Source organism: Merops nubicus, unplaced genomic scaffold (assembly GCF_000691845.1).
Source record: "Merops nubicus isolate BGI_N331 unplaced genomic scaffold, ASM69184v1 scaffold12225, whole genome shotgun sequence".
Classification (NCBI taxonomy): Eukaryota; Metazoa; Chordata; class Aves; order Coraciiformes; family Meropidae; genus Merops; species Merops nubicus.
Window position 1 is genome coordinate 80,497 of NW_008611744.1, and position 14,531 is coordinate 95,027.

At 39.7% G+C, this 14,531-nt stretch overlaps 1 protein-coding gene across 1 annotated transcript in view; it reads right to left on the reverse strand.

Annotated features, from left to right (window-relative positions):
* GPR126 (G protein-coupled receptor 126) overlaps positions 1-8,907 on the reverse strand; it is a gene marked incomplete at its 5' end in the record, with an annotated part of 65,715 nt that extends 56,808 nt beyond the window's left edge. The window contains 2 exons of the mRNA XM_008941310.1: positions 2,061-2,129; positions 8,277-8,907. Of these exons, the coding sequence (XP_008939558.1) occupies positions 2,061-2,129; positions 8,277-8,907 (700 nt within the window). The remainder of the gene's footprint in view (positions 1-2,060; positions 2,130-8,276) is intronic.
* Positions 8,908-14,531: the final 5,624 nt, after the last annotated feature.

Below are 14,531 nucleotides of genomic sequence, written 5' to 3' on the forward strand. Positions count from 1 at the left end.
GTAAGAACTGGACACTGCAGCAAACAGGTTCTAACTTGGAAAGTGAGTATATAAAATGACACCCTATAACACAAAAAAACTTCTTCCATGAAACTTCAGGGCTATATTTTGAGAAACAAGTTATAAGGCTTCTTACTGTTTGTATCTTCCAGCCAACACTGTTAAAGGAAGTATCTTCCAATGAATGAAAATGGTTGCTAAACATAATGAGGAAAATGGCTCTTTCATCAGACTGCAGCTGACATATTCTGGCATCCATAAACTTTGTTACTGGTGCTATTGCACAACACACAACAAACAAAAAAAAGGGAATCCAAACTGGTCTCTCAGTTTAAAATAAGTCTGCAGTGTTGACAGAAATAGACAGACAGATCTCTTTATATGATTTTTCTTTACTATCACAATAAAGATGATGATGACAAGCAGGGTAAAACTGATCAGCCATCTCCAAAGTGACAAACACAGAAAACTGGTGACAATTTACCAAACATTTTTCAGAGAAGGAAAGAGTATTACCTTTGTGAAATTACCCATAGTCTTTATTGAAGATGTGATGGTCTAAGAAGCTAAGAGAGGCAAGTTTGAAAGGTAGCATCTTTTATTAGAGGCAATCTCTTCTACTAGACAAGTTAATGAAGCTGGAAAAAAGGATGAGGCTTTTAGAAAAGTAGGCTTGTTTTACTGAAAGTGTGTCCATTTCTGCAGCCATATTAGCTGACCTAGTGAAAGATATTCTCTCTCCTTTCACATCATAACATTTTGATAGAGGAAAATGCTCAGAGTTCTTCCAAGAGAATACACAAAATTCTTTATATGGTGGCTATATTACTCTTTACATATAAAAAGACTAACAATGAATAATTGTTGCTGTCACATTTATCTAAAGTATTTGAGTAGTAGTAGTCGTTAGGTCATATTGTGCTTTGAATATGAAGCCTGAAAGTTACTGTTTGCAATCTGATTATGGGCATAACTGGCATTTCACCTTCCCTGTAGAGACCAGTACAATATGCTCCAGGAACCTGATCCAGGTTAATCTCAGAAAAAGTGGGAGAAGTATGTTGAAGGATGATATAGATCTTTTACTGGCTTCCCAAGCAGAGTGCATTTACCTTTTTATTTTTAAGCCTGATTTGCTTGTAAATACTAGTTTTTAAAGAGTTCTGAGACTTCCTCCTGCCCTTTTTGGTTTTATTCTTTCCTGTCTCCCTCTTCCACCATTCAGCCTGAAAAGGCTTACAAAGCTAGACATTATTTTTGGTGCAGTTTCTGTTGTGATTAAAGTTCAACATAGCATGCCCCCTCATGAGCAGCAGGTCTGTGTTGATGAAGTATTGTGAAAAAGAGCTGATGTTGCTCATGTGGAGTATTTTTATAGAACTTTTAGCCTCTAAGAAGAGCAGGAAGAATTAATTGTCCTTGTATATCCAACGATTCACATGGTATGGAAATCTTTAAAGTTCACCTATTCCTTTCATTCAGCCAAGCAAAGATACCGAATGAATTCTTGTACGTGGTGATGTTTACACTATTAAACTATCACTAAGTGCTGTAACAGGTGTTTCATTAACTAATAGCTGCTGGATTTCGCAGTCTGATGTTAAATTTCTACCTACTAATCTCAAAGTATGTAGCCTCAAAGTAGTTTATTGGGGAAAAAAAAGAATAATAGTAAGTTCCTTTATTTACATCTACTCATTTTTTAATTTACAGATGTGTCCACTCCTTATTCTGGTTAATATTTTACTGTCAAAATGTGCAGGAGGAAAAAAGATGGAGAAAGAAGTCAGAGCAGTCAATTAATTCAGTTTTGATATAATGGAGACTACTTGGATAATATATTGTGATCACCTTTTTTCCAAATATTGTACGTACAGAACACTCACACACTTGAGAGAGAGACTAGATGAGATAAGACTAGATGAAAGTAGATGAGACTAAAGAATTCCTTTTCTTCCTATTTTTTAATTACAGTTCATCCTTTTAGAAACAATGATAAATAAATGAGGGGAAAAAAAAATCCCAAAGATGAAACTGTGAAAACAACTTGGGCTTCTTACCTTGGCAAAGGTTTCCCAGGTTTGCACAACTCGTTGGTTCAATTGCAGAAGAGGGAATTAGGTATGAGCCTTTAGAAAAAGAAAGTATAATAATTAGAAAGGTTCAGCTACTGGGCATAAAATGATAATGTCTCAAAATGTATCTTGCAGTGACACAGTCCTTTAGTCCTCCTCCTAATTTCTCTCAGTGATAAAACTGATTCCATCATTTGCCTGTAAGACTTATGAGCTTTTATTTTATGTTGCAGCTGAGGGATTCATGAGAACCCTGCTGACCTGCAAGTTACAGTCAGTTACATATCCTCTCCCAGTTGTCTTAGCTTTTGCTACATAACATCACATGAAATGAATGCAGCTTGCATGCATTCTGTGAAGTGGTTCTAGGCAGAGGGGTCAGTATGGCCATAGGATTTATGAGATCTTCATGACTAATAATGTGTGCACTGGAGAAGCAACCACAGTCCACTGCTGCAACACAGGTTACCCACCACACATTTCTGAGTAATCTGCCTGCGACAGACACCAACTAGATAAAAGGTGATTAAACTTGTTCCTCTGCCCAGGGTGTGGGTGTGATTAATATTCTGGTATGCATGATTTATAAGCAGGTAATGTTATAAGTCTGTATCTCTGCTGAATTATTCATAACAACATGCACACACTTTGATGATCTGGAGACAAAACCAGGGCATATAAGAATGGCTACAGAAAAAGAGCTGGTAAAACTGCATTAATTACACGTTGTGTTTCCCAGAGGTTCAGCTGCAGATACAGCTGCTTGTGCATACTGTGTTGAAAATAATGGGGCTACAGAGCACAGCATAACCTGAACCTACTGGGAGCCTTGCCCTTTTAGCTTCTGCTTTACCACTTCACAATCAGATTAACTCAATGAGGTTCTGTCATGAAACACTGTAGCCTTCCATAAAGTTAAAGAGCCACCACTCACCAGCTTGTAAAGATAGCTAGGAAAATATTGCCTGTGTTGCAAGAACAGAAGCAGCGTGGAGCCTTAACACAGAAATCACGTCACGCCCCAGATACCGTGCATGTATGGCGTGACAAGGTTTTGTTAGTGAGGCAGGGGGGGCTACAGGAGTGTCTTCTGTGAGAAGGTGCTAGAAGTTTCCTCTATGTCTGAGAGAGCCAATGCCAGCTGGCGCCAAGATGGACCCACCGCTGGCCACGGCTGAGACCATTAGCCACAGGGGTACCGTGCATGTATGGCGTGACAAGGTTTTGTTAGTGAGGCAGGGGGGGCTACAGGAGTGTCTTCTGTGAGAAGGTGCTAGAAGTTTCCTCTATGTCTGAGAGAGCCAATGCCAGCTGGCGCCAAGATGGACCCACCGCTGGCCAAGGCTGAGCCCATTAGCAACAGTGGTACCACCTCTGTGATGACATATTTAAAGGAAGGGAAGAAGCCGCTACACAACTAGGCAACTGCAGCCAAACAAAGGAGTGAGAATATGTGAGAGAGAAAACTCTACTGACACCAAGGTCAGTGAAGGAGGGTGAGAGGTAGCTCCAGGAGCTGGAGCAGAGATTCCCCTGTGGCCTGTGGTGAAGATCATGGTGAGGCAGGCTGTCTCCCTGCAGCCCATGGAGGTTAACAGTGGAGCAGAAGGCTCTGAGGTGACCTTATTGTGGCCTTCCAATATCTTAAAGGGGCCTACAAGAAAGCTGGGGAGGGACTTTTTAGGATCTCAAGTAACAACAGAACTAGAGGGAATGGGGCAAAGCTGGAAGTGGGCAGATTCAGGCTGGATGTGAGGAAGAAGTTCTTCACCATGAGAGTGGTGAGACCCTGGAATGGGTTGCCCAGGGTGGTGGTTGAGGCCCCATGCCTGGGGATCTTTAAGGCCAGGCTGGATGAGGCTCTGGGCAGCCTGGTCTAATGGGAGGTGTCCCTGCTCATGGCAGAGGGGTTGGAACTGGGTGATCCTTGTGGTCCCTTCCAACCCTGACAGATTCTGATCTGTTTTGGCAGAGGACTTTGGAGCCCTGGTGGCTCGGTGGGTGGACTTGATGACCTTGGAGGTCCCTTCCAACCTAAATGATTCTATGATTCTATGACCTGCAGCCCATGGAGGACCTCTTGCCAGAGCAGGTGAATGTGCCCAAAGGAGGCTGTGACCCTGTGGGAAGCCCATGCTGAAGCAGGCTCCTGGCAGGACCTGTGGAGAGAGGAGTCCATGCTGCAATAATTTTGCTGGCAGGACTTGTGACACTGTGGAGAACCAGCACTGGAGCAGTCTGTTCCTGAAGGACTGCACCCTGTGAAACGGACCCATGCTGAAGCAGTTTGTGAAGAACTACAAGGCCATGGGAAGGACTCATGCTAAAGAAGTTCATGAAGGACTGTCACCTGTGGGAGAGTGTGCATGCTGGAGTGGGGAAAAAGTTTGAGGAGTTCTTCCCCTGAGGAGGAAGAAGTGGCACAAATGATGTGTGATGAACTGATTGGAACCTACATTCCCCATCCCCCTGTGCTGTCCAGGGGACAGAGGCATACAAATTTGGAAGTAAAATTGAGTCCAGGAAGAAGAAAAGGGTTGGGGGAAAGATGTTTTCAAAATTTGGTTTTATTTCTCATTATCTTACTTGGATTTTATTGGTAATAACATTTAACTAACTTCACCAAGTGGAGCCTGGTTTTCCTCTTGGCGGTAATTGGTCAGTGAACTCTCCCTTCCTTATCTCAACCCACAAGTCTTCTGTTGTATTTTCACTCCCCTGTCCATCTGAAGAGGGGAGTGATAGAGTGGCTTTGGTGGGTGTTTGATGTCCAGCCAGGGCCAACCTACCTCATCCGTATACTTTAAAGAGGAATATTTTCAGTGGATATCTTTAATAAGTTGGGGTTTTTTTAAAGTTTTAATTAGTTTGAATTCTGGCCAGACTGGAATTTCTCTCAGTATCCTCTAAAGAAAATAGAATGATTTGGATGCAAACAGAGACTTGTCATAAGCTACTTCAGGAAGTGAAGTAGCATGGTCAGAAATGTGATCAGCAGATATGGACCTGCATTACAGACACTTTGTGTGATGTATCTCACTCACTTCAAATGTCTAAAACTCAGACATCTGTATCTGCTCATCATGCTAGATTTTCTTTATAGCCAGTGGAAAGGAACAGGCACTCCTACAGCAAAATACTTCTTATTTCACTGAGACATCTTCTCCAGTATGAGACGCACTGACCTTTGGAACAGTCCTTTTCATTCCACTGTTCATAAACAGCACTGAAAGCAATTAGCTCAGCTTGAAACATCATTCAGCTGACCATAAAATTAAAAATTCCTCTGGCCTTTGGGAATGGAGAACTCATATGAAGTGTACATGTAGCAAATGCAATTGCAGGCATGGAAAGACATGCGGCCATGTTATCCTTGAACTGAGTAGATCATGTCCTGCTATAGGTGTAGGCAGTGCAGGCTTCAAAGTCACTACCAAAAAGTTGATTAAATGCTCCTCTGTTTGCCTGTGCTGAGCTCTGAACTGGTGGTGTTATCATTACCTGGGCTACTTGTTTTAAAATTAGTCTGGTTACCCAGGCTGTATACATATACCTTTAAAGGCAATCTGTGCAAAGGTATGGCAATAAAACCAGAATTCTGTGAAGTGTTACAGAAACACCCCACCATGACTGCACAGCTGTGAAAACAGTCTAAGGAATAAACTAAGAGAATGTAAAACTATAAAGAGAGTATCTGAAACAATCTGCCAGTGTTTTTATGCTCCATAAATCTAGTTGTAAAAGTTTTGTCTGAAAAGCCATAAAAATAATACCCCTTGAAAAATGTAAGCACTGTTCAGGCACAGATAAATTGAGATTACTGCTAAATGTTTCATTTGGGTTTTTTAAAGTTACGTGCCACTTCCTGGGGAAGCATTATTGGAGCTATGTGAAAACCTCTTTTCTGCATAAATCCTTCCACTGCTGCTAAATGAAGCCTAATCAGTTAGAGTCATCTCCCCACCATCAGTGGTTTATTCATGGTCAATAGCCTGACTCATCAACTCTCCTGTTGAAGGCTGGTTCTACAATGAAAGCTTTTGTTCACAAAGATGAAGGGAAGAAAATTCTAACAATTCCATCTCTGGGATTAGGAACCATTTCTGAAATGGCACTGCACCCAGTATTTTCTTTTAGGAAATACCCTGGCTCAGGAAAGCCTGTATCATAGCGGGTAATTTAACATCTTTGAAAGAAAAAGACTGACTAATGAGTTAGTTTTTCTCATAGGTTTAGTTAGAGGAAATAACAATGCTTACACATAGCGACATTTGAAGTGGCTTGTACAGACACCTGGGCTTAACATATGAATAAATAAAATAATGTTCTGCTGTAAGGAAACCACAGAACAATGACATTCCAAGGAATAAAGCTGTGGAATGAAAATTAGTGGATTGTTTCTATGACCACAGCTGCAATAGGACATTTGTGTTACAGGACTTCAGTCTTGAACAGAAAGAAGGACAAGACCTTTACTTGACTCAAAATGAAATGACACTGCAACATTTACAGATGTCTCCATAGGTTGTTTAGTAAAAGTGTTGTGGTAGTCTTCACAGCATAACAGTGTAAGTGTAAGATTTTCTAGGAAGTTATTTTCTGTCAGATCAGTTCATACTTATGAAAAAGCAACAACTTTTTTTTTATCAGAATGCCTTCGCCAGCCACAGTCAATGTTTAGATCAGCCTTTTCTTTGTTCTGGTAGAGGGGTGAAGGTACCTAGCTGATCACGTTTTTACAGAGTTGTTGTTAAATTTTTTTACCAGGAGCATGTTCAGAGCTGTCCCAGCAAGCCTAGCTATGAATGAGTACATCACATTTTAGTTTGACTAAACAAAAGCAATCAAGATGGGTTTTTTTAGCCACCTTAATCACTCATGAGCTATTAGATATAGAAACTAGCATGACTTAATGATGCTAGTTTCTGTTTTAAGCTAAGGATTCTCAGAGTGCTGATAGAGTGCTAACAGTGCTCCTGTTTTCCCAGGAGACACTTATATTGACACTATTTAAACTATGAGTTAAACAAATAAAAAGCAAGGTGTCAGAGTAGCAAGAAGGCAAAACTGGAGAGGACAGCATTAGATATTAAGAGACTCCATGTGGTTCAGAAAGAACTAACATTTGCAACTGTTTAACTTATTTTTACTTATTTTTTAACAAATAAGTATTTGCTCCAATAGGAGGGCTCAAGCTGGAGCTTGATAGCAGTTGATTTTCACAAGCATCATATGTGTGTGTAAAGGCTACTGCTGGCCATGATTCAGATTTCCCCCTATGCATTTCATAATTATCCAAATATCTCTAAATTTGTTACTAACCAATCCATTCTCTTATTTTTTTTAAAAAATGCAGATCTAAAGTGATGAAGATTTTTCAGATTGTATTTTTTTTTAATCTGGAAAAAAAATGGTCCAGTCAGAAATGGTCAATTAGTTGTAATAATATATACATTTATAAAAATTATATCTGTACACTTATGAGAATCGTTTCTGAGCTATGAAATGAGAATAGCTTGGACAATATACTGAAATTTATCTTCTGAAGTAATCTGCAGAAAGAAAGATCTCAAATAACTTCCAATTAAAAGAACTAATAATATGGCATCAGGAAGATAAAACCTGATGATTTTGTTCTAAAAGTCTCCTTTCCTGTGTTCCTCCTCCAATTTCTACTTTTTTTTGTCTCGGACTTTTCTGTCTTACGCACTGCTGTCTGGTCACTGCTTGTGCTGGCTCTTCACACACAGGACAAGGCTAGCAAGTGCTCCTTCTGGCTAATCAAAGGGCAGGTACGAAAACTTTTATTACACAGTTAGTTAACACAAATTTTCTTCTCCAGAGACCACTGTACTCCTACTTGAGGCTAGCAGGTACTTGCCTCTTATCTCCATTTTGTATGAATAGAAGGCAAATAAACAAACTGCTTAAGAAAAACTTTGATTTGCAAGTTGTTTCAAGCAAGAACTCCATATACCTGAGGGACTTGTTCTTTTCCTTTAGAGAATCAACTCTATACCCTCTCAAAGCCTCTGTGTATGGTATGAGTTGAGCTAAAGTCTAAGAAAGGTAAGACTTAACTGCTTTTCTTTAACAGGAACTCTTTTTTTTTTTTTTCCGACCCTGGTATATGATATATTCAGCACAATGCAGAAGTGTGGGGGGAAAATAAGCAAAAAAGATTTGGCAAGGCATACTCACCACAACTCAAATTGTTTTCTGCTTTCAGTGCTGAAGTTGGAATACTCCAGAATTCATTTTCCCAGTCTACAATGTTTCCTTTCACATCGCAGCTGAGGTTGGCCAGTGTTTGTGCATTCATGGTGAAATTCCAGAGGCGGAAGTTGTAAATGTCCCCATTTAGAGAGCTCACTTCATTGCTGTTAGAGCCCAGCCACAGCCTCCCATTTCCAGGGATAACTTTGCCAAAGATACCCGGACAGTATACTATATGATAGGTGCTTTTGGCATATATGCCTATACTGCCCGAGAAGCTATCCCCTACGACACAGAGCTGTTGAAAGTTTTCTGTGAAAAACTCTGCATTTCGGGGCAATGCATTCTCAAGGATGCACTGTGTGCCTGAGATGGACAGAAAATGGCCTCTTGTGGTCTTCCCGAAGCTGAAGAGTTCTGTTGACAATGCATTGGTGTAGGAGAAAACCTTCCAGTCATCATTGTCATCACTGCTGCCCTTGGTTGCTTCAAAGCACAGTGTGAACTGGCTAAGCTCTGGCACTGAGACAGTCTCTGCTACAAACACAGCATCAACGTCAGGAACCTGGGGAATGATGACTTTCTGGTTCCTCAGAGACACAGCAACTAGAACCAAAAGCAGATAAATAAGTGACCAAAAAATTATTCATCATACAGAAATAAAAGCAGACTAGCACCACGGGTTAAAGTAACATTCCTTAAATCAAACTTATCAGGTGATTTTTATCGCTGTAATACACCAATAACACACACGACAGGGAATTTGGCTTGGGAGTGCACTCAGCTGAAAATCTGCAGAGCTCCTTCTCAAGAGCATGGAGAATGCTGTGCGACACAGTTGCCAATCCCTCAAGTTGCGTTAAGAGCAACGTTAGGACTTATTACCTAATAACTTGCAATTCTGCCTCAGCTCACTTTATAAAAATTACTTCTCATTCATCTAGTAAGGATGCATTAGGCAATGGAATAAACCAGTTATTTGAAAAACACAGCATGACTTACTTTTACAGTGTATTACTTTAATTACTTGTCTGCATGATGGCATTACATCAATGAATTTCAGGTCTTGCTTCTTTTAAATATGGCAATAGAAGAAAGCCCCCATTACATTTTGTTCCTGAATTCAGCTAATGGGTTTAAGCAAATCATTTAGGCATCTTCTCATTTCATCCCCAGCAGCCTTCTGGTTGAATATTCCGTTTGTGTGTTCATGAATGCTTATATCCAAGCTGTTCACTATTCGCTAATATTTGAGTCAGCAGTTCTGGATTTTGCCCAGGTATCTAGAAATGGCTAGTCTTCTTGCAAATATGCACTGCAGTAAGGGTATTCAGACACAGGCAGGATTACTCTGTATCTAATCGTTATTAAGTATTCTTCATTTGCACTGACAAAATGGCAGTTACCAAATGTGAAAAAAAGTAGCACACATCATATGCTTTTTTTCCATAAGTTTATTAATGACAACTCTGTTCACCCTACTTTGGAGAAGATTATTTTTCAAAATAAAGTGTCAATAGGCTCAGTTTTATTGGCACATTTACAGCAACAAAATTCTTCTAGTAAATTTCTCCACAGAAAGAAGCTTTAAGTTATCAATCACTCAAAGGCATCAATGCCAACAAGACCAGATTGCAGCAACCCTCTCTTCTGGCTCCACAGTTCTGTGGCAAACCACATCTCCGACAAATTTCTGCTACCTCTTTTATACATTTTCAGAGTGTGTATACTGTAAGTGAAACTAATTTTTGCTAGACCTGAAGAATAACTGCCACAGTAGTTAGTCTCCCCTGGGATTTTTAAGTGATGCCACACTTACTTACATTAATTACTACACCTGTTCCCTTCACAGAATGAAATTAAAACCCTTAAATATGAGAGGGTGAGACATGATGGAGGGCTGACTGTCACACCACATTCAGGCAAAGAAACAGATACATGGGGTATAAGGATTCTGTGTAGTCTGTGGTACTCCAATTTCCCTTTGCCAGGTGCTTGCAGAGACTATGAGCTCCAAATTACCGTATTTGGATATACACAAGGACATAATTTGACCAATATATTATATAGTAAAGTAAAATAAAGCATTGCACATTATCTGCCAACCCAGCAACTGGAGAATGGGAGGGAAGAGAGAAAAATACTGGGGCTTTTATAGTTACTGGATTTACTTAAAAGATTTTTTTTTTTCTTCACAAAGGCGAAAGTATGTTGCAACAATTTTATAGATAGAAAATGTGTTCAGCTCTCCACTGAAAACAGGGACATTTTTTTCATGGGTTAATTACACTGTAAGCTTCTTTATGTAACATGGAAAGTGTTCCAGAACTATAAGGATCCAAGACTTGAAACAAGAAAAAAGAACATTCATATGAACACTGCCCAGCCTGTGTTAGGGTAGTCAGGAGAGTCATGGACCACCTGATCACATTTAAATAGTACAGGAAGAGAAATAAACTATAAGGACATTGTTCCAGTACTGAACAATTCCACTCAACTTTGCTGAACTCATCCGACAGATTTAACCATTGGCACCTTCCTCATACAGTGAAAAGACAAAACTGGTAAGTATTTTGATCACATGGAGAAAACAAAATCCTGCCATCGGTGTTAAGTACAAATTTCTTTCCTGATTAATGTTGCATAGCCAGTCATCATACTGATGAATTTCAGATGTTAGTATTGGAGAAACAGGTTATTCTCTGAGGAAAAATGGACCTATATTCTTGGAATATTTATCCAAGTGTTTAGACTACTTTCGGAATCATGTTAAATTGTTCCTGTTACAAAGACAACTGGCCTAGAATGAATGTGGGTTTTTTTTTGGACACTGCTGTTTACTCGTGAAGAATGTACAAAAGTCTTGGAAGCCTGGACACCACAAGAGTGACTAGCAATGGGCAGCTCACTGTTCCGAGATCCACATTTGCTTTTATGGGATCACTGGGATGACACAAGGCCTGCTTCTGCTGCTTTTTAAAGCCCCTAGTTTACTTGCAGCTCACTGTCCTACAGCTCATATGCCCCTTAACACACAAGCAAGCCAGGAGTCCCTAGATTGTATCTTACAATCCCCTGCAGCAAAAACTGCCTTCCTGTCAGGGTTTGCAATGCAGTTCAGTGGCTTCTGCTGTTCCTAGTTTCACTGCTTTCACTTGGCCTTTCACTGATGCTGGAAGAAGTGCATCAATTTTAATGACATCTGCAAGTGTTTCTTTACCAAACACCTGCTTGAGAGTTTTTTTGGTACTAACTGAAATGCTGGGGTTAAACCCCCAGCGCTGAATGAGGATTGGTATGTGGATGATGTCCACAACCAGGCAAGAAAGGCCCTCCTGATTGGTTTTCACCCAGGGTCTGGCCAGCCTTGGGTGGGAACTGATGAGAAGATTGCCACCAGGTCCCCCCTCCTTCCACATTAACTTGGAGGTGGGACAAGAAGCCACCTCTATAAGAACTGACTGCTTGGAATAGAGGTAGCAAGTTTGTCTGTACAGTGGATGAGCTAGGTGTGGGTTCTGGTTATTGAAATAGCTCCCTGACTCTTCATAGGAGGCAAAGTTTCCAGGACAACACAAAAAGATCATGACCTTTTCTCTTGGCAATTACTTTGGGATTGAGCTGATTGCCTGCATCCTTCCTTCCCCCATGACCTGGTTTTGGAACTGATTTGCTCCCTTCTTCTGCATATCCTGTATTGTAAGTGAATGCATTGGTTTGTTTGTTCCTCCAGTAGTGGGTCACCTTGATCTTTGGTGTATGATTTATGAGTGGAGGGAGGACTTTGGTTGCTGGTTTGCCTGTTGATGATAATATCTTTCCTAGTTGGGAAGTACTCAGTGGAAGACTAATGCACTGAATTGTGCTTCTCTTCTGGGCTACTGTAGTACTACTCAACTGTGTCTTAATTTTACATGACATTGTATCAAGTATTTCTGTACTAACAGAGGTCTGTTGTCTTTCCTTCCTCTCCTTTTGGTAACTGAATAACTTGCATTCATAGGTGGAGCTAACACTTAAGTAGTTAACTATTACTGGAAAGTTATTGAACTGTTAGTTTTTTAGTTGATGTAAATTGACATAATTCCCTAAGAGTAGCATAGCTGCACTCATTTAATGCAGCTGAGGATATGGCCCATCCACCTGCTGTTGGTGTGTTGCAGGAGGTGGCAACCAGGAATGCCAACATTTGTGCAGGTGGACAGTGTGTTACAGCTAACAGGACAGGCTCTGTGAAACTGAGCTTGAAACTGCTCTTACATAAAAGCTAGCAGCCACACAAAAGCTGTTGTGTTCTCAGCTAACTCCACTCCCTCACAGACATCACTTACTCTCTCATATTTGTCTTTCGCCACATATATTGTCTTGTGTACATATTGTATATTAGGATGTACCATAAATGTTTTTTTTAAATGCTAGATAGCAAATAGCTGTGTTTTTGAATAGCCCTTTAACTTCCAACTTTGCATTACCTAGCAAAACTTAAAATTGAAGAAACTACTTAGTTTTATTTGCATATGATAATTTCTGATAAATAAAAGAAAATATGAACATAACACTGTTCTTGCTCTGGGGGAAATTAATGATTTTGCCCAGGTATCATGTTCCTAGTAGTAACAATGGTGTCAGCTTGACAAAGGAGCTTTGAAACTCCATTGGGGATTTGAAGTGAGGGGGTGTGCCATCTCTCTTTGCAGAAAAACACTTTGCAAAGAAAGAAGTTCTTTGCAAACTCTTTGAGAAGACAGGAGAGCATAGCACTGACATCTGCCATGCAGATGTGTTGTAATTTTAGTGTATGTGTTCAGTGATGTTCTATTGTCTACATCCTTTTATAGCTTGAAAGGAAAGCAATAAATTCTCTCTACAAAATCTCTTTTCTGTATCCACTGCAAGGTTAAACGTTGCCATAATCTTTGTCTTTACCTTCTCAAACAAATGTAATTGCACAACTGTGGGCAATAAGTAGACTATAGTTGTAATTTGCCATAGAAGCATTCAGCCTGCTCTCCTGGCATCCATGGTCAAAATCAAGATGTCAGGTGTGAGTTATAGATTTTGAGTAATAAAATTCAACATCCTTAGTGTAGATGCTTAACAGTAAACCTTAACAGAGAGTTTTTGAACCAATATATATGTGAAACATTAAAATATAAACCACTGGTGAAGGTCATTGATACCTTTACTCACACTGGGGATTAGTCTTCTTATTCAAAATGAAGGAATATTTTCCAAGACTATTTAACTTGAATGGTGTTATCCATGAATGTAAGATACAATGCAATTTAGCATGGAGATGCATTTTTATGAATACAAAAATAGTATTACCTATAGGTACATACACAAATGATATGCTGACTACACCTGTGGGCCTTTCTTCTCTTCCTCATTGAACTTATCTGCAGGCAACATTACATCTTTCAGTTCCAATTATAAGGCATCATATTCCTTACAGTCACGCTTAAACATTAAAATATTAGAGGAATAAAGAAATAATTTTGCATAATCTAAATGCATATGATTTTTTACGATCCTGTTGATTTTACAACTTCTTACAATACAGCAAGTGCTGTTATTTTCAAGTAGAGAAGTCTTTCATAAAATTTGCTTACGCTTTCAGAAGAGAAGAGGTGCTCCTAGAATTATTACTACATGCATTTTGTCAGCATGAAAGAACCTCAGTAGAAAGAAGTGTTTTTAGCTTCTCTGATATGTTATCTTTTTTTCTCTTCAGAACTGCACACTAATTTTGCTGGCATAATCAGGACTATTTTTATCTAGTGATTCCTGGTGGTTACTATCTTCATTATTTTAAGATGTATGGTATGTGTAAGAAATATTAAAAAAAATGTGCTTGTGACTGAAAAGAACTTCTCACCTCCCTGCTCTGTTTCTACTGCAGCAAGGCTATAGAAATAGAGCATAAGTGTGCTACAGTAATATAAATGCTCAATGCAACACTAGTATTTGTTCTCAGGTGTGTGACTTCAACAAAAAGCAAGTCTACTGAGAGCATGCAGCTGTGAACCATAACCCCAAATGAACAGTGAGTAGACTATGGAGCCTGTAAGTGTTCATCCTAATGTCCTCCATTATACCTCACTGCCCTTTACTGTCATGTGAGAGCAACTTCTAATTGGTTTAAACAACAAAACAAACATCAATCACATGTTATTTATACCCTTACCTTCAAGGAAAAAAAGCATAAGTCTCCTCCAACACTCCCCTCCCACCCCCCCA